Below are 19494 nucleotides of genomic sequence, written 5' to 3' on the forward strand. Positions count from 1 at the left end.
GGTTTTCACTCTGACATAAATTGTTATTTGCCTTTAGTGTCCCTTTAACTCCAAGATGAAAGCAGTGAAAGATTTCTTTTTTCGCGTTCAGTTGCCGGGTATGTTAAGCAGGAACCCACGCAAATTTTGGTATTCGATTTTGCCTCATGATGCCTCACCTTCTTCTTTCAGAATTGATAATGACGTTATTAGTGACCCGCAAGCAATATCGAATGCTTTTAATAACCATTTCCAGTCTGTATTTGTTTCTGACAACAACTCCATTCCTACTCTGACAGGCGTAGCTCGTTCTGGACCAATCATTGATATTGAAACAAGGAGTGAAGGCGTTTCGAACCTTATCTTAAAATTAGATGTGAAAAAATGCACTGGCCCTGACGGGATACACAATGCATTCATAGTTCGCTACTCCCTGTGGTCATGCAGATATATGACGGTCATATTCAATAAGTCTTTATCTTCACGCACTGTTCCATCGTCATGGAAGACAGCAAATTTGATACTCCCTTTCACAAATATGGCAATAAGCAATCTCTATTGAATTATAGACCGATATCATTGACATCTCAATCATGCAATATGTTAGAACATATCATTCATAAACATATTATGCTCTTCTTGGAATCGCACCAACTACTATCTAACAGGCAGCATGGGTTTAGGCGTGGTTTCAGTACCCCAACACAATTTGTCGAATTCACGCATAATATTTTTCTGAACCTTGATCTTGGCAATCAGGTTGACGCTATATTTATTGACTTCTCAAAGGCTTTCGATACAGTACTGCATTCTAAACTCCTTGCTAAACTCGATGTCATATTAAACAATCCTCATTTGGTTAGCTAGATATCTAGCTTTTTGTCTTCCCGCTCTGAGTTCGTTTCTTACAGGTCATCCAACTCTACTGCCATTGGTGTGACGTCTGGAGTGCCCCAAGGATCTGTTCTTGGGCCTCTGTTTTTCTTAATTTACTTAAATGATTTGCCTGTTTGCACCTCCTCTTCCATTCGTTATTATGCCGATGATTGCGTCTTATACGAGGTCATTAAAACACACGCTGACCATTACCGCTTACAGGAGTCATTTGCTGGTTTTTGCAATTGGTGCAGGACCTGGCAAATGAACATTAACCTAAAAAAACCGTATTTATATCTTTTTGCAATAAATCTCAGTCTGGTTTTGATTAATCTTTCGATAACCGTGCAGTAAATAGGGTTTTCGAGTATAAATATCTAGGGGTCATTTTTACTCATAATATGACATGGTCCAAGCACATTGACTATGTATATAACAAAGCATTAAAAAACTAGGCTATCTACGTCGCACTCTATCTAAATCTCCGAAGGAAACTAAGCTTCTTTTATTTAAATCACTCATTCGACCAATAGTAGATTATGCATCTGTCGTTTGGAACCCGTACAAGCACTGCGAGATGATGATGAAATGAACTTTATTTGGTCCTGGAGAACCCCGATCAGACAACCCCCGAAGGGGGGTCCGCCGCAGTTGCTGGCCGCGCCCACGCCGGTACGAGATAAATAGGATATAAGCAATTCAGAAAAAAGCGGTAAGATTCATATGTCATCGCTATGAACGTGACTTTTCACCCTCTTCTACTCTTTCTTCACTGAACTTAACTTCGCTGTGTTCGCATAGCCGTATAGATTCATTGAAATTATTGCATAGCGTCGTGACGTCTTCAGTTAAACTATCAAATGACAAGGACTACATAAACTTTGCACCTCAGTCAACAACAAGAAACTATCACAGCTTAAACTTAACACCTTACTGTGCTCGAACTCGGGTCGTGCGTGGCACCAATTTTATGGAACATTTTTCTCGCTAACATTGACCAATGCCTTGAGCGGGTTCTAAGCCATGAGGTTAAAAAAGTTTTTAGATACATGGACGACTTTTTGATTATTTTAAGCGACAGTAGCACAGTGCCGTACCGAGACCAGGTGGACCTAGTGATCAACCTTTTTAAACAGCATGAGAAGGGCATATCGTTCACGCGAGAGCTGCCCCAAAGTAGCACGTTGCAGTTTTTAGATCTTAATTTGCGCTTTTGTAAGGGTCACACATGTTGGATGTATTCCCCTAGGGCACGAAAGGAACTCTTACCCTATGACTCTGCCCACTCAAGGCTTGTTAAGAGGGGCATCGCTATATCCTGCCTGGAATCGGCCTTGCGAAAGTCGTGTTCACATGTAGTAGAAGCGGCCTTTGTGAAACAATTGGAAAGACTATTGTTCGCGGGTTTCCCTGGACCGGTCTTGCTGGCCGTGGCTGAGGCCCTACTCCGAAAACTGAAGGGCAGCGCCAAGCGAAAAACAGCGGATGAAGGAGCACCGGGGAAGAAACCTGAAGTTGTGCCGTATGTGCACAAGGTTTCGCACAACCTGAAGAAGGTTGCCAATAGGCATGGGGTCCCGCTTGTTTTTTCGGCGCCTAACAAGCTTGCACAGCTGTGCCCTCGCACAACAAAGGTGGGCTGCAAGAAGGAAGGGTGCTCAAAGAAACATGCCTCGCCCTTTGTGAAATGCGTGCAAGGAGTGGTGTATGACATACCGCTCCCTTGTGGTAAGTCGTACATAGGGAAAACAGGCCAATGCCTTAATGACCGCTTAAGGGAGCATGCGCAAAATCTAAAGAAAGTAGATGGGGCCCATCTTTCGTCCCACTGCCGAAAATGCATGTGTGAGCCGATTTCTCGAGAGGCCAAGATTGTACGAAGAAGCTGGAACAAATCAGCCCGTGAACTCTGGGAGGCGTACCATATAAAGAAAAAAGGTACTAACTGTGTTAGCGACACGTCTATCTGCTTATATGGAAACGAGATTAGGCTTTTTGATGCCACATGCCTGTAGCCTGATAAGTGGTGACATCTTGTTACGCGCTCGTCACGTCTGCGCGCCAGTGTGCTATTTATTCCATTGCAACCCTTGCAATAAACCAGTTGTTAGTAGCGCCTGTCCTGTCTCTCACATGTGTCTGTCTTTTTTAGCGCTAAACCACGATGTTAAGTACTTACCAACTCGCCCAACAACAAGTTCTTATTAACATGATCAAGTTCAGTTTTTTTCCCGTTCTATTGAAGACTGGAATTCATTACCTGATTCTATCCGTTCACACCCATCGCCCAATTTTGTAGCCGACATCCATGACATGCGTCTGTAATATACCCTCGTCTATTTGCTGTGCCCCGCCACGGTGGTCTAGTGGTTATGGCACTCGACTGCTGACCCGAAGGTCGCGGGATCGAATCCCGGCCGCGGCGGCTGCATTTTCGATGGAGGCGAAAATGTTTGAGGCCCGTGTACTTACATTTAGGTGCACCTTCAAGAACCCCAGGTGGTCGAAATTTCCGGAGCCCTCCACTACGGCGTCTCTCATAATCATATCGTGGTTTTGGGACGTTAAACCCCACATATTATTATTATCGTCTATTTGCTGTTGGTGTGAGCTCTTGAGTAGCATTGTTTCTTTATTCTGTTTTCATTCATGTTCATCACATGTTTGTGCACTTTTGACCTTGTATAATCACACATCTGTACTAGTTTGTCTCTTTACATAATTTTCATTCATGTTTGTTAAAATTCCGCGTATATTTGTACACCCACTCCTGCCATAGCGCACTTAGCGCTGCAGTATGTGTAAATAAATAAATAAATAAATAAACACAGACACACACGGACATGTGGAAACGCTAATGCCATGGCTTTTGCGGGCGGTAAATCGTACACAGACGCGCACATTCCGCCTTCACTTTCACCTCGCTGCACATGAATGAACGCGACGACAATCGCCGATGGGGTGACCCTCAGGCGATATGCTTGGTGTATGCGAACGACGGAGGGAACTCACGCCGTGTTGCAACATCCGCTGCCGAAACGACGGAACGCGCTAAAGCGTTGTAAAACACTCCGAGATGCTGCCGCCTCGCTGCACTTCAGACGCGCCACAGTCACAAGCTTCTACTGCAGACAATGACGACCGGCGAGGATGATGCTGGGTACGTGCGGATAACAGTAGGAAAGAGCTTCTTCTGGAAGAAACAAACACCGCAGGAAATTCGAATTGACGGGTCTCGATGCAGCGGTACCTCGCCTCTCGTCGCGAACGGCGCCATGTTGCATTTTTACAGCGAAAGCTGTTATGAGATAATTTCACCGGCCGTTTTTGGCCGGTGAAATTATCGAAATAAGAAAAACAGGAATACGGAAAATATTCCAGGATGGAACGAGGTTCGAACCTGGGCCCTCTGCGTGGGAGCCCAGTATTCAACCTCTGAGCCATGTCGGTTTTATTTTTTATTTTTTCTTTATTGCCTTGCATACCAAGACTATTTACATACTCACAAAAAAAAGGGTATAGCTATACAATTGTGCTTGAAACTGCTTTGCAAAAAGGTCCTATACAGGCCTCATGTCGTGAACGAACCACATTAACATATGCAATATAGCGTAGTAGAAGAGTAAACACCAAGCTTCGCACAACGCGACATTTGTAATCAGGCGTCACACAATGCGAATTGGGCAACGAGAAGCTTGTTGAATGCTTCCAACCCATTGCAAAGGGCTCCGCCATAATTCTTCATCGTCATCAGGCACAGCATCAACAAAGTGCACATAATGCCCTACCTGCGTTTAGCAGGTACCACGGCTTTCCGTAGAATGACGAAAAATGGCATAATACCTGCTTTCCTACTTCTCAAAAATTACAATGATTTATAGCATAGTGGGTTCCTCGCAAGTGCACTTGTATTAGTTGTCTAGGAAGCCCATAAGCGCATGATCCATTTCCTCGGGGTCTCAGTAAAGTTCTCCCCCCCCCACCTCTCTCTCCCACGTCAACGTATGTTATACAGCATGGCGGGAGAGGGACATAGCGACCGGGTGTCACCTAATGCAAATTTGCATTACATAACTTGTGGGCCGTTTAAAGCTTCCAACCCATTACAAAGGGTTGAGCCATAATTCTTCATCGTCATCAGTCGTCGTGTCAGCAAAGTGCACATAATGCTTACAGACGTGTAGCTGGTGCCTCGCTTCTCCGCAGAATGACGGATAATGGCTTGGTAGGTGCTTCCGAACTTCACAAAATTGTGATTTATGGCGTAGTGGGTACCTTGCTAGTGTACTTGTATTAGTAGCTCCAAGAGAGCTTACAACGGTGATTTAGAAACGCCGCTCTTCCAGCTTTCGCTGTGACTGTGCATGGACCGGGAAGCACCTCCACCAGATGTCACGTGGTCGTGACGCTGACGAAGGAAGCAGGCGGCGTGTCCAAAATGAAACGTTTTATTTGGCCGAACTTGTGGCCATGAAACGGAAAGTCAAGCTACAGCAATACACGCTTTACGCTGATAGCGGTGAACAGAGCGTCGGCCGTCGATAATCTGACAAGCGGTGAAGCGCGTCGGCATTTATGCATGTGCCATGGAATATTCCAACGTTATCGGTGGTTGTCGCGAAAGCTCTAGAATAAGCTCGAGTGTTCGCGTCTTGCGCGCAGTCTTAACAAAACGATCTACAATAATGGCGAAGCTTCTCGAACAATGAGGCTCGGCTTGCGCTGAGCGTTGCTGACTGTCTTTGTGGGTGAAAACCGAATACAGCAAAAGTGATAATAAGAACCGCGCATGGCAATATCGTATATGCGGCGCGCAAGCTCCGTGGTGTTCAGTGATGCGGCGGCAGCCTAGTCGGTGGGCGGCGGCAAAGAGGCCTCGATGACGCGACCAGCGATCTCTGCAAGTTGGTCGAGACGTAGCTTAAGATGAGTCTGCAGAATTGCCTGGACGTGCGGTGGAAGTGGGGGGAGCCAAAGTTCTCGCCGGAAAGAATCCTGGACTTCCATGTTGCTCGTGAGAGCATGCATGTGGCGGAGGAAACGCGAAGATTTGCGCTCGGGAAGTTCTGCGGACTGAAGTTGTCGCACCTTCTGGGCTTCTGAGAGTGACAGGCGACGGATGAGTTCATTCTTGAAATAATCATAAGGGTTGATGGCTGGTGGGTTAACAAGGATATCTGGAATTCGTTGCCGTAGCGGGCATCGAGGTGGACAACGACGTAATCGTAGCGGGTCCGGTCTGGTGTTATGCGCGCCAGGGAGAACTGGGCCTCGACTTGGGCGAACCATACTCGGACAAGTCCGCCCAAAATGGCGGAAGCTTGACAGCGACACCCCAGACGTCAGGTCGGCAACGGCCGCACAAGTAGGAGCGCCTCTGTTAACAGTGGCAGCTGGAACGGAACTTTGGTGGGCGTGGTCTCAGCGCCACGGTGCGGAATGGTAGCGCGATTGCGGTTCATTGGACGCGCTGCTGCTGTTTCAGAAGTATCTGCTCTTGGTTCTGGAGCATTTGTTGCTGGGCCTGCAGTCGCTGTTAATGTTATTGCACTTGCTGGCGAAGAGCGGCAAGGGTTTCCAGGTCAGCCATGGCAGTGTGGTTTGTTCGGCTTCCCGGTCACCAGATGTGGGATGTCGGGTCTGATGAAGGAAGCATCCCGACATAAAAACTCAACTTCTGTTTATTCCATCAGCAGTGGCAGCGAACGCGCATACTAACGCTACGATCGTCTGAGTAGCGAGCTAATGATACTCGTCTAAGAGGCAGACTGTTCTTGTAGCCACAGCTGAGAACGTGCCTCGGGTGACGCTACGGTGGCGCTGTCTCTTATCGGAGGCGCAGTGCAGCGTTTTTCATGTCACACCGGGCTAGATGACCGGGGCTAGAATAGTGGGATTTAACCAATTTCTGTGGAACATACCTGATAGGCCATACAAGATATGCCGTACAAATTACGGCCGCCTTAAACAGCTTCGCTCTTAAAAACGTCAAGCTACGAGGGCCTTAGAAAAGCTTTTCCCGAAGTACCAAAGGACATCTATCGCCATGATAGGAACCTTAAGGACGTGTCAGTGCATGCAAAAGCAAACCTTCATTCTACTGCCCACAAAATACCTTGTTCCTGTCCCAGATGTAAGACTTGCAAACACCTTCAAAATGAGGTTTTAGTTAAAGGCATCGGAGATGATTGTTTTTATATGAAATCTAGTTTCGCAGGCACTAGTTCAAACGTTGTATACACGCAGGAATTTTCACTCTGTCACCGGAAATAAGTTGGTCGGACAGGACAGCCTATTAATATTAGATTATACGCGCATGGCGCGGACATCACGAAGAAAGTACGAAAAGCAATGGCACAGCATTTAATGTGCCAGGTGACGACTTACGGTCCCCGAGCGAGAAAAAATAAAAAGTAATACCTTATTCACAAGCTTTAGTAAACTCCAGCCAACAGGTGTAAACGTTTCAAAGGGGGCTCTTGAATCCATTCGATATGGTACATACACAACAAGAACCAGTGAGAATGAAGTCTTTCTTATAGGAACTTCTAACCGAGCTTATCTGCAATAAACTATCATCGTCAGGCGGATCGGCATATAATTGTCAGGCAATCATAATTCCCTGTCTGTCTGAGGCGCAAAATCAATACGTAAGTATTAGGTGGTGTGTTCCTTTGCTAGAAAATACATAGATACGTAATTTTAAAGACCCAAGTGTTTCTTAGCCTGCGCTAAAAATGCTAGTGTTTCTTAAGCTGCGCTGAAACGGCGCACGAACGGCCGCCAGAATACTATCGTCTTTCGACGACATTTGCAGCGAAGCACGCAGATACGCGGCCAATTTATGTTTCGACTTAAATTGCCTTTTGACTCCTGAAGTGGTGCAAACAGTCACCGTTGCCATTACACATCTTTCTTAACGCCTCGCCTGCCCGACAAGGATTTCTTGCCTGTAGTGTCACGGGTAATGGCTTTGGTAGCCTGGGTATTGTTGGCCGCTTGCTGCTACGAGGAAACAGTGCGAAAGCTGGAGTAAGTCGAAGGAACAAACAAGCGCTGACTTAGCCCCGACTTAGTCCCGTTTTAGCGCTGTTTCCTCGCAGTATGATGTACCAAATGGCCCTTCAAGACACCCATTTGTTGCTTTGCTGTAGAGCTTCGTCTTTAATTTGCCTCCTTGAATTTCACTGTAGCAGCTTGAAAACGGTGAATCTGCATTATTATGTGTGACTGAGGTGCATTTCAAGGTGAGTAACATGACCACACCATAAAATAAGGTTCCTGTTACCTCTGTTTACGAAGTTATCGTCACAAACGCAAAACTCTGAACTTCAACCACCTTAAGACGTGAGCGATCCATCTGTTGCGCGCTCTTTGATTGAGCTACCTGGCGGGTTATAGAGGAGTAGAGGAGGACTACTTATGCTGGGTGATGCTGCCTCAGACTTTACAGCCTCCCATGCTACTTCCTGAAGTGGAGGACCTTAGCTTTGAAGTATAATATGCAGTGAATACATGGCCACCTTAGTACCTTAGAGCTACATTTCGCCTGGCCGCTACCGCAGACGCCAACATTCCTCCCACTGGACATGGTGTAGTAAGAGACCATGTGTATATGTGCGGTATAGGTGTACTAAATACTGTACTAAGTACTCTAAAGTATGTTGCCTACATCAGTACCCACATGTTTGTGTTAAGCATCGTGGCACCTCAACGCCTTGCACCATAATTTTCCCCCGAAATTTGGCGCCCAATTATTTCTCATAATTTCCACATGTGCAGGTACTCAACATGGTTAACCTACCGAGAGGCCTGTGCATCATCATCGACAATTTTAATTATAGAGGTTCAGGACTGCGGCGCGATGGATCGGAGAAAGATGGGCGTGAGATGGTGCGCCTTTTCACTTCATGTGACTTTGAGTGCTTGTTGGGCACTCACATGATTGCATCCGTGAGTAGCCATTTTCTTGATTCATTGTTGTAGATCGTGCGTGCTGACGTCATCAACCTAGAGAAAAAGCAGTTTGCTACCCTTCGAATCAGCACTCTCTAAAGCGGCAAAATGTGCTATTGCGCCTTGAGTCATCTCTCAAAAAGTCTTGGGATCAAATGATGCGTGATAGTTTTTGTGCAGAGATTGTCAGACTTGCAGAGGATGGAACCCTCGATTTGTCATTGTCGCACCAGCTGAGTCCCTGATAAAAAAATCAAAGCATATCCACGGAGTGAGTGATGATGAGTGGGCGAAGCTGCGGAGGTTCATCGGTAAACCGTGAATCTTCCGTGAATTCTGCCCAGTATATCATCACCGACGTGAGATCGGGCGCGTTTATACTAAAGGTTCGATGAGTTATGACGACTTGCAGCTCACTTTAATTTTACATGTACGCTGTGAATTTTCATTGTTTAGAAAACCATTGCTTTAGAAAACATCTGGTGTCTTTCGTTAAGCAGCTGGCGTCTTTTCGTTTTGCTTTAGAAACATCTGGCGTTCTTTCGTTTTGCTTTTAGAAAACATTTGGCGTCTTTCGTTGGTTTATTTCATCAATCAACGGCGTTTTGAACAAAATTTTTATTGTTTAATCACGCACAGGAGAAATCTTACCAGCCACTACCTTGGAGGTAAACAATGGCTGCTAATGGGAATGAGAGACAGAAGAAGTCGGCTTTTAGCTAACACTTACACTTCTACTTCTACTAACGTTTCCTACTGGAACATGCCAATGGCTGCTAATGGGGAATGAGAGACAGAAGAATTCGGCTTTTAGTTAACGCGCACGCTGCGATTTTTTTATTGTTCAACAACGCACAGGAAAAATCTCCCACCGGCACCACCTTGGAGGTCAAGATCTGGTACTAGCGTTACGACTGGTTACGCACTACGACGACGACAACTACGAGGGACGAACGGGTGCCGCTTTAAGGAGCTTCGCCTCTAAAAAACTTGACTGTGAAGCTTTCATTCTGAAGCTACACTGACTAAATATTCTACAGTTTACTTAACTTTGAGTAGCAATGAGGACTTCCGCCTTTTGTTTTGCGAGATTTGTAATTGCGAGACTTAAGAGTAACTACATCATAGTGCGAAGACGGGAAAGCGACCGGTGCCGCGGCCTTATGCAAAAAAATAAAAAATGTTCGCAGTTGCACAGAACGTAAAAGCTGTAAGACGCGCGGAGCACTGATTCGCCTGCACTAAGGCGACGCTGGCGTTCACGGGCAAGCGCGCGCTGACGTTTTAAAGGGGCCCTGCAACACCTTTCTTTGTTATATTGGAATAGTCCCATTATTGACGTATGACTCTTCACGAGCCGTATGCCGCAAAAATTTTTCGAATCCGTCAAGTCTAAGTGGTGTTACCAAATTATAGAGATCACGTTCCGCAGCTTTCTCTCTCAACTCAACGCAGCGAGCGCGCGGAAAGCTGCGCGCGGCGTGAGGGGAGAGGAGGAGGGCGGAGGTGCGAGGAGGCGACGTCAGCGCCGGCGGCATTTTTTTCATTTTTTTTCTCTCTGGCGTCTCGGCGCAACCACGTGGTCTGTGCCGCCACTTTTCGGTCGGCTTGCGTCGTTCTCGTCGAGCGGAGTCGATCGCGCTGTGTATCGCGCGTGCTTGAAAACTGCGCGTCTGTTTGGTAATGTTGGGTGTGCACCTCGAACGCCGTAGTGTTTTCATCGCTCTGCCAACCATGGAAGCAAACGTGCGCGCTCGTTTGGAACGAATGACAGCTGAGATCGGTTTCGGCCCATACTCCGATACACCGCCTCGTAAGACGGCACTGGCAGACGACCCCGAAGCGCCGCCATTACCGGACGCCAGCATTGTTATCGGAGACACGCTGCGCCCGTGCCTCGGTCGGTCGTGAGAACGTGCCGACGATGCAGTTCTCAGCTGACGAGGCAACACTCGAACGGCTGCCACTCTCAACGGCAACCGGCGATGGTCAAAAGCACAGAAATATTCACGTTTTCGGCACTGCGCATGGCGAAGAAAACGGAACCACGCAACTACGAGCAGACGAGCTGTCGGTGAGACCGGAAGTGCTAATATTAATGTTTGTTCGGTGTTTTTAACGCGATAACATAATATAAACATACATATTATCTACTTATTGAACTAAAAATTAACAACGAAAGTAAAAATGAGGGTGCTATCGTGATTATAACATCAGCCAATGGTGGGACGGCCGACAATCGCGTCATATTTTGCGGACTAATACATCATTTGTCGAGAGAAGAGGGAGCGATTTTCAGCTGACTTTGAGAATTTATTGTAAATTCCAGGCCGTGCGCATCGCTATAATATTTGGCTCGCGTGTTCTCGGGAGCCTCGACTACCGATCGGCAGCGCTTTTTGAGCATGCTCGAAAAGTGTTGCAGGGCCCCTTTAAACGTGCAGCCTGCTTAGCGTCCATGGCGGAAAAAGAAACCTTCATTTGCGATGCAGTGGCGCTCTCTCCCCTCCTCCTTTCCTTTTTCCTCACCCCAACATCACTGGTCACTTTGACTTCCCTTTTCCACCCCTTACTATACTACGCTATACAGTCTACGCTACCACTTGCCCTCTCCCTCCTCCTTTCTCTCGATCTCATTCTTACATGTCTCCTAACCACCATTTTCGCACCATTTTATACTGTATTATGCACGGCTATGCTGCACTTCAGTCTCCAGCGAATTCTCACCTTCATATCTCCTCTGATACTCACTTCCCTTTCCCACCCCTGCTGTACTATACTATATACGGCTATGCTATACTTTACCCTTCTCTTTTCTTTCCCCTCATGAGCCTCACTTCCGTTTCTCATCCCCTTGCCAAGCTATACCCGGGTATGCAATCCTTTACCCTCCCACTCCTCGTCCCGCTGTTATCTCACCTTCATTTCCATTTCCCGCCCCCTCGCTATCCTCTTCAGGCGCGAATTATGATGCACTGTCTATGAATGTGTCACATTCAAGTACCATAATTCCAAGGCGCTCAATATTACGTTCCAAGAAAGAAAATGAAGTAATGTGTCGTTTTGTGTGAGTTTCAGTAAATACTGCTAATAAGTGTGTAATTAAATACGTCATTATTATGCAGTCAGTCATCTTTGATTTTGCCATAAAGGTAATGGAATCATGGGCCTCAAATGTGTGTGCAATTATTTTTTGGTTCCATTCATTTCGAGAAAAGAAAGGTAATGCTTTTGACGTTGGGTCTTGAACGCGGCAAGTTAAACGACCCGTCGAACATCGAGTGTCATCGTCAATTGATCGGCTACAGTCATATGCAGCACACTGAGGCTAAGTCTAAACATATTGGCTATGCGCAAAGTTCAATTCGTGCAATCAGCAATGTACCTTGCTCTCTTTTCTCCACAAGTGAACAGAGCTAGAATAAACAAGTTGCGTCCACAAACCTAGCCACCGATTCTGAAGGCGCTATGGCTATGCCCTATTATACATGACTACCCTATGCTTTACCTACTCCCCAACTCCTTTCTCTCCTTCACACCCTCACTTCCCTTACCCCCTCCCTTGCTATACTATACTATTCATGGCTGTGCTATAAATGGCCATGCTATTCGTCGTTTTGCCAGCGTGACGCGAAGCGACGACATCAGGTGACAGGAGATGAAAACATACGACAGCCTGAGCCCCTAAAGTGCTCCACACTTAGAAGTTGACAGCCGGCGACGGAGCAGGCGAGTCCTCACCGCGACTTCAGAGCGCAGCTATTGCGGCTACGCAATATTATTTATTGGGGCTAATAGGAGTCTTTTAGAATAACGAACATTTGACTGCGGTTCACGGTGGTTCGCTTCAGTGATATAATCACCATGATTGAACGCGGAACCCATATTACCACAGGGATTCATGCACGAACTCAATCCAAACTGAGTCTACGGCTGGTTTTGAGGAGAGTAAAATTATCTTTTCTTCCAAAGTCAGTTACACATTGTTGAAGCTTGATATGGAGTGTTTTTTTGCATTTTAACACTCATTTGCATTGGGGGCTGACCTTTTCCTATGCCTTTCTTAGCTTTTTTATTTATTTATTTCATTAGTCTCGCATTTCATTTCCCTGATAATTGATGGTGGACGTATCATTGCATTTTAAAGATTAAGAGTCACCACAGGTGAGTTTTCTGCTTGAAAAAGTCCTTTTCCGTGTTGTTTTAATACAGCAGTACATTTCCGCAAATCTCATATTAATTTGTAGAAATGATTGTCATACGACCTGCTGTTTTGTGTCATGACTTACACTCCTTGGTTCACCGTGGCATTCGAGCAACATAGCGACTTATCGCTTCACGTTATGTATGGTCGAGCATAACGTAGACGTCCGTCGTTGGCCACGTGTTTGCCTCAGGTGCCAACAATCTAAAGTGCATCGTCAGACTGTCACTCCTCTTGCCACGTTCCCTACACCGGACGCTCGCTTCAGCCACCTGCACGTCGACATTCTTGGTCCACTTCATCCATGCGGGAACCATCGCTACCTGTCAACCTACATTGACAGATTCACAAGATGGCCTGAAGCGATGCCTCTTCAAAACATACCTGCGGCGTCGACAGCCCGAGCGCTCGTTGCTCTGTGGATTAGCCGCTACGGTGTCCCTTCCACCATTACGACTGACCGTGGTCGCCAGTTCGACTCAACATTGTTCGCCAGTCTATCTCGGCTCCCCGCTGGCAACCACATCAAGACTATCTCATACCATCTCATCGCCAATGGAATCATTGAACGTTTCCATCGCCTACTGAAGGCGTCACTCATGGCTTCCACTTTTCCTTTATCATGGATCGAACGCCTTCCTTTCGTTATGCTTGGCATCCGCACGTCTCTTCGTAGCGACTCCTCCATAAGTGCCGCCATGCTGACATTTGGCACCACTCTTCGAGTTCCTGGTGAATTCTTCAGTGACCCGCCTAAGGAATCTGCAGACGTTTCCGACTATGCATACCATCTACGCAATGCTATGCGCACTGTGGCTCCGCTTCCACACTAACATCTCGCAATGTGTAAGTCAGTCCCGACCTCCAGCACTGCACGCACGTTTTAGGGGTGAAGCTCCTTATAGCATCACCTGGTCGGTCATCGCTCCATCCGGCGTTCCCCCGCCGTCGCGTCTCCCGTATCATTGAATAGATGGCGCTGTCCCATAGAGATGGCGGTTGGGTGAGCGCACGCTAGATGGCGCTATAGGTGCCGCTGCTCTTCGTTATGACACCGAGGCGGTCATCGAAGAGGACGGACGTGTTTTTCGTGGGCTCCGGAATGACAGCGTCACATAAGTGTTTTTTTTTTGCATGATTCGAGCTTCTTTTTTTAGTTATATGAGTACATAAGCCACTAGATTGACGCTTAATAGGGCTTACAACTTTGTACTGTTTCCTGTGTGACAGTCGCCTGGGTTTTTTTTTATTATTTGTTTGTTAGGCCACCACGTGGCTGAAAGGTACACATGTGCTTTGAAGTGTAGCATACTTGCGGAGTTTTGTGATACCATTTGGCTTTAAGTGTATCTAATCCGCCGTGTGAACGATCTAGCCATGGTAAAAAAGACCGTAAAGTGTTCAGGGTGCGGAATGGGATGGAAAATAGAGGTTTGTACGGATGAGAAGACAGAGGGAGCTGACGCCAAGTGTAAGCAATGCGAGTTAGAGGCGAAAATGGAAATAATGATGGCTGCCCAGAATGAGCTCATGGTAAGAATCGCCGAGCTGGAGAATGCGTTGGCGACAGAGCGGGAAAAAACGATGGCTTTGGGGAAAAGGCTTAAGTCAGCCGAGGAGAAGTTAGCAAAGGTAGTAATGGTGAACAACGAAGCAAGTGACAGCGGGAACAGCGGGGCATCGACCCCCACAGTGGTAGACGCGAAGGGGGAGCAGGTTTGGAAAAGACAGGTGCAAGGGTCACAGGACCCAGCTTCCGCGAAGTAGTTTTGGGAAGGGGAGGGGACAGAGCAGCAGTGGCACGCGCTAGTACCGAGGCAGTGGCCAGGTGCGGGACAGTCATGCAGAAAAGTCGGAGCACGTGATAATCGCCGGGGACTCGAATTTAGTTAGATGCGCAGAAGTAGTCAAGGAAAGGGTGAGAGACGACAAACGAGTTTTAATAGGGAAGTTCCCGGGACATGGGCTGGGATCAGTGATGAGACAAGCTAGCGCGAAATTTGCAACTAAAGCTATGGACGTAACCTCGTGATAATCGCGGGAGGTCTAAACGACGTCTTGAATGAAGAATCAGCCGAACTAGCGACCATATTAGCGAAAGGGGTCGACGACATGCGCGCCATTTCCCCTCAGGTGCAGATAGTGGTATGCACAATACCGGAGGTACCGGTGCGTGACTGCAACCTGCAAAGAGCGGTTGTGGACGCAAACAAAGAGATATGGCAGATGAGTCGAGAGAAAGGCATCGAGCTAGTGGAAATAAACAGAGAGGTGCACAGGTGGGGTGGTTTTCGAAGAGACGGAATACACTTCGATAGGAGGCTTGGTAATGAGGTGTGTTGGCGACTTGTAGGATGCGCAGTAGCTTTTTTGGGGGACACGCGGTCCCTTCAGTGCCCACGGTAGCTTGTAATGAGGAAAACAACCAGGGGGACTCTTTGACAGGCAGTATAGCGAAAAACCAGAGAAAAGGTAAAAGAAGGGAGAAGGCGCGTGTTGCAAATAGTTACATAAATATGCAGGGTGGCAGAAAAAAGGCAAAATGGTTAGAGATTGAGGAACAGTTAAACAAGGAACAGATAGGTGTTGAGGCGGTTACAGAAACACACCTTAGAGACTTGGAAGAGCCACCACATAATGACAATTATATTTGGGAAGGATGTAAGAGGATCACATCAGAAAGGAGAGGTGGGGGTGTTGGAATGCTAATTCATAGCAGAACAAAATGGGATAGAGTGAAACAGACGTGTTCAGTGGACATATGGGTTTCGGGCACAGTAAGTGGAAAGAAAACGTGGCTAGGTGTAGCTTACTTGTGGACGGGGAATAAGTGCAGAGAAAAGAATCGGGAGATAGTGAAATGCATAAGCACCGATATTAAAGAATTTGGTCATGATGCCGAAATAATCCTTCTAGGGGACATGAACGCTCACATTCATGACCTTGACGGATATTCAGACTCCAATGGCAAGTTATTGCTAGATCCCTGCGAGCAACATAGTCTTGAGATAGTTAACGTGGGGCCTAAGTGTGAGGGACAGATCACGTGGGAAGTTGGAAACAGGCAATCGAGCATTGAATATTGTCTCATGACAGAAGAAATATATGACAAACTTAGAGAGATGAGAATAGACGAGGAAGGCATTAACAGCTTGGGTAGTGATCATAAACGCATAATATTACAAATGGGATATAAAACTGAAAATAAGAACATAGAATCAAAGTTTGGCAGCTTGTATCTAAATGACAAACAAATAACAAATATAGCCGCAAGAGTCGAGGAAAAAGTAGACGAACTACCAGGCAAAGACTGGAAGCATAGTGAGCTGCTACATGTAATCACGAAAGAAATGGAAAAAGAGAAGAAAACTATTCGTTGGAAAGGAAAGAGAAAGCCAAAAAGTTGGTGGAACAAAGAAATCCGGGAGGCGATCGAGAAGCGACGTGAGGCATCACGGGAGCACAGACAGGCAAAAAAGGAGAAGCGGCCACAGGACGAAGTCAACCAAATATGGAAAATATTTTTAGAGCAAAAATCCATTGTGCAGAAATTAGTCGAGACAAAAATTAAAGGTGAAAGGGAACGCTGGATGACAGAGATTCGCGAAAAGAAGAAGGCCGCGGCTAGGATATTTTGGAGCCACCTAAAAGCGCTGGGTAGGAAGTCTGTCACAATGCAACAACGTTTGGTAGATGAAGGAAGAAATCAATTGGAAGGGTATGAAGCGCCAGGTTACATCCGAAAGATAACAGCCGATTCGTTTAAAAAGGTCGCCCAGGGGATTCCCCCGGTGAGTAAAAGTACGCAAAGGAGTGCAACCGACGAAGATGTAGTACTAGAGAATTTCAATTGGAAGAAGGCCGAAGGAAAAATTCCTAAGCGCACTATTCCGGGCTTAGATGGGGTTCCCGTCAGCCTCATTAACGAATTCGGACATAAAACTATAGAAGCACTGCTGAAAGCCGTAGAAAAGTGCTTACAGGAGAGGGAAATACCAGACAGTTGGCGAAAAAGTAGAATGAACTTAATCTATAAAGGCAGGGGAGAAAAGGATAACATTCGCTCGTATAGACCGCTAACCATTACATCGGTGCTATACAGGTTGGCGATGCAGGCAGTAAAATTAAAAATAGAAGCGTGCGTAGAACAAAATGATATTTTGGGAGAACTTCAGAATGGATTTCGAACCGACAGGCGGTTAGACGATAATCTGTTTGTTCTTACCCAGTGTATAGAAATATCAAAAATAGAAAACAGACCCTTATACGTAGCTTATCTAGATATCACCGGGGCGTATGACAACGTTAATCAGGAAATTTTATGGGATACATTGAAAGAAGTGGGCATAGGGGACGACTGTATACAGCTTTTGAGGGAAATATACCGAGAAAATACAGTTTGTATAGAATGGGAAGGACTAAGTAGCAAGGACAGCGTTGAAATTAGCAAGGGGCTGAGACAGGGATGTCCTTTGTCCCCGCTGTTATTCATGTTGTACATGGTGAGGATGGAAAAAGCGCTAGAAGGTAGCAACATTGGATTTAATTTGTCACACAAACAGGTCGGCACGATGGTTGAGCAGAAGCTTCCAGGTCTATTTTATGCTGATGATATTGTCTTATTTGCGGACAGTCAAGATGATATACAGCGACTGGCAGATATATGCGGAAGGGAATGTGATGCTCAAGGACTAGGATTTAGTGCAACAAAATGTGGATTGATGGTATTCAGTGATCACGAAGACCATGCGGTCATAATACAGGGCCAGAAAATACCGAGGGTAAGCGAGTATAAGTACCTCGGAGTATGGGTAAATGAGGGGGACAGATATATGGAGGTACAAGAGAAAGCATCGGTAGCAAAGGGAGAGAGGAATGCTGCAATTATGAAGCACAGAGCTTTATGGGGATACAATAGGTAAGAGGTGCTTCGAGGGCTGTGGAAGGGTGTGATGGTTTCGGGGCTTACATTTGGGAACTCAGTGGTGTGCATGAAGTCAGAGGTACAATCAGGAACCGATGTAAATCAAAGGACGGTGGGCCGCCTCGCGTTGGGCGCTCACGGGAAGACGACAAATGAGCCTGTAAAGGGTGATTTGGGATTGACAGGCTTTGAAGTGAGGGAAGCTCAGAGCAAAATGAGATTCAAAGAGAGGCTGAGGAAAATGAAGAAGAGTAGATGGGCAGAGAAGGTTTTAAGGTATTTGTATAGAAAAAGCACTAGGAGGCTCTCCAGTAAATATACGGCTAGCAGTGCGGGCGATATGGCAACAAGGAGCATTCAGCGCAAGGTCAGAGAGGCGGAGAGGACTTATTGGATGGCAGCGATGGAAAGGAAGCCGGCTCTGAGTAACTACCGAAAGGGAAAAAGCGAATTAAGGAGGGAAAGGTTTTATGATAATTCAAGGGGAAGCGCTTTGCTGTTTGAAGCAAGGTCGGGCTGCCTTAGAACGCGTAGTTATAAAGCGAGATTCAGTAACGAAGAAGAACAATGTACATGCTGCGGGGGAACTAACGGAACGATGGAACATGTACTGACTGAATGTGGCGATATTCACCCAGGTAAACGTGTGGGCACGAGTCTACATGAAGCCTTGGGTTTTAGGGACAACAATGGAAAGCTGAACACGTCCGCGATAGAAATAAGTAAGAGACGGTTAGAGTATTGGTGGCAGAAAAGTAGAGATAAAGTACAAAAATAAATAATGGGGAAAAATAAGGTCATTCTGCCTTAAGAGGCAGAGAGATGGATCGTGAATTTATATTTTGTTGGTATAATAGAGATTTAATCAGTGTAGATAAGGTATTAAGCCAACTTGAAACAAGGAAGTTTTTTTTCTTCCTTTGGAGCCTGGTGACAGACATGTCACCGCCCCGTTATAAAGGGGACGCTCAAAGCATCGATCCATCCATCCTCTCATTATCCTGCTCTCAATGGAACGCTGAACACACCCGCGATTGAAATGAGTAAGAGACGGTTAGAGTATTGGTGGCAGAAAACTAGAGAGAAAGGACAAAAATAAATATTGGAAAAAAATAAGGACATTCTGCCGTAAAGGGCAGAGAACGGAGCTGAAAACTTGTTTTTTTTTTCTAGAGTAAAATCGTTTTAATTGAAGTAAATACACTACGCCAACGCTAAGAAACAGAAGAGTAAAAAGTTTTTTTGTTTTTTTTTTTGTCGAGCCCGGTGGCACGCTTGTCAACGCCCCGTTATAAAGGGGACGCTTATGGCATCCATCCATCCATCCATCTCAGATTGGTTGCTGCGCCCGTTAACTCTCATTCTCCTTGATCGTCGCCGTACGTGGAGGAGTGCGCTTGCCGGATCGTGCTGCTTGACGGACCATGGACGACGAGGAGCGCCGGGTGCGGAAGGCCGCTGCGTCTCGTGCTCGTCGGCAGGTTCCCGAGGTGCGAGTCGAGAGGCTGTCGCCAAGCGATCGCGGCGCCAGGCGGATCTCCAGGCGGTGCGCGCC

General features: G+C 46.5%; 1 protein-coding gene across 1 annotated transcript in view; it reads left to right on the forward strand.

Moving 5' to 3' along the window:
* LOC119390615 (caspase-2) overlaps window positions 1–19494 on the forward strand; it is a 126658-nt gene that overhangs the window by 82141 nt on the left and 25023 nt on the right. Inside the window, exon 4 of the mRNA XM_037658217.2 lies at window positions 8638–8808. Coding sequence (XP_037514145.1) covers window positions 8638–8808 — 171 coding nt within the window. The remainder of the gene's footprint in view (window positions 1–8637; window positions 8809–19494) is intronic.

This window comes from Rhipicephalus sanguineus, chromosome 4 (genome assembly GCF_013339695.2).
Source record: "Rhipicephalus sanguineus isolate Rsan-2018 chromosome 4, BIME_Rsan_1.4, whole genome shotgun sequence".
NCBI lineage: Eukaryota > Metazoa > Arthropoda > Arachnida > Ixodida > Ixodidae > Rhipicephalus > Rhipicephalus sanguineus.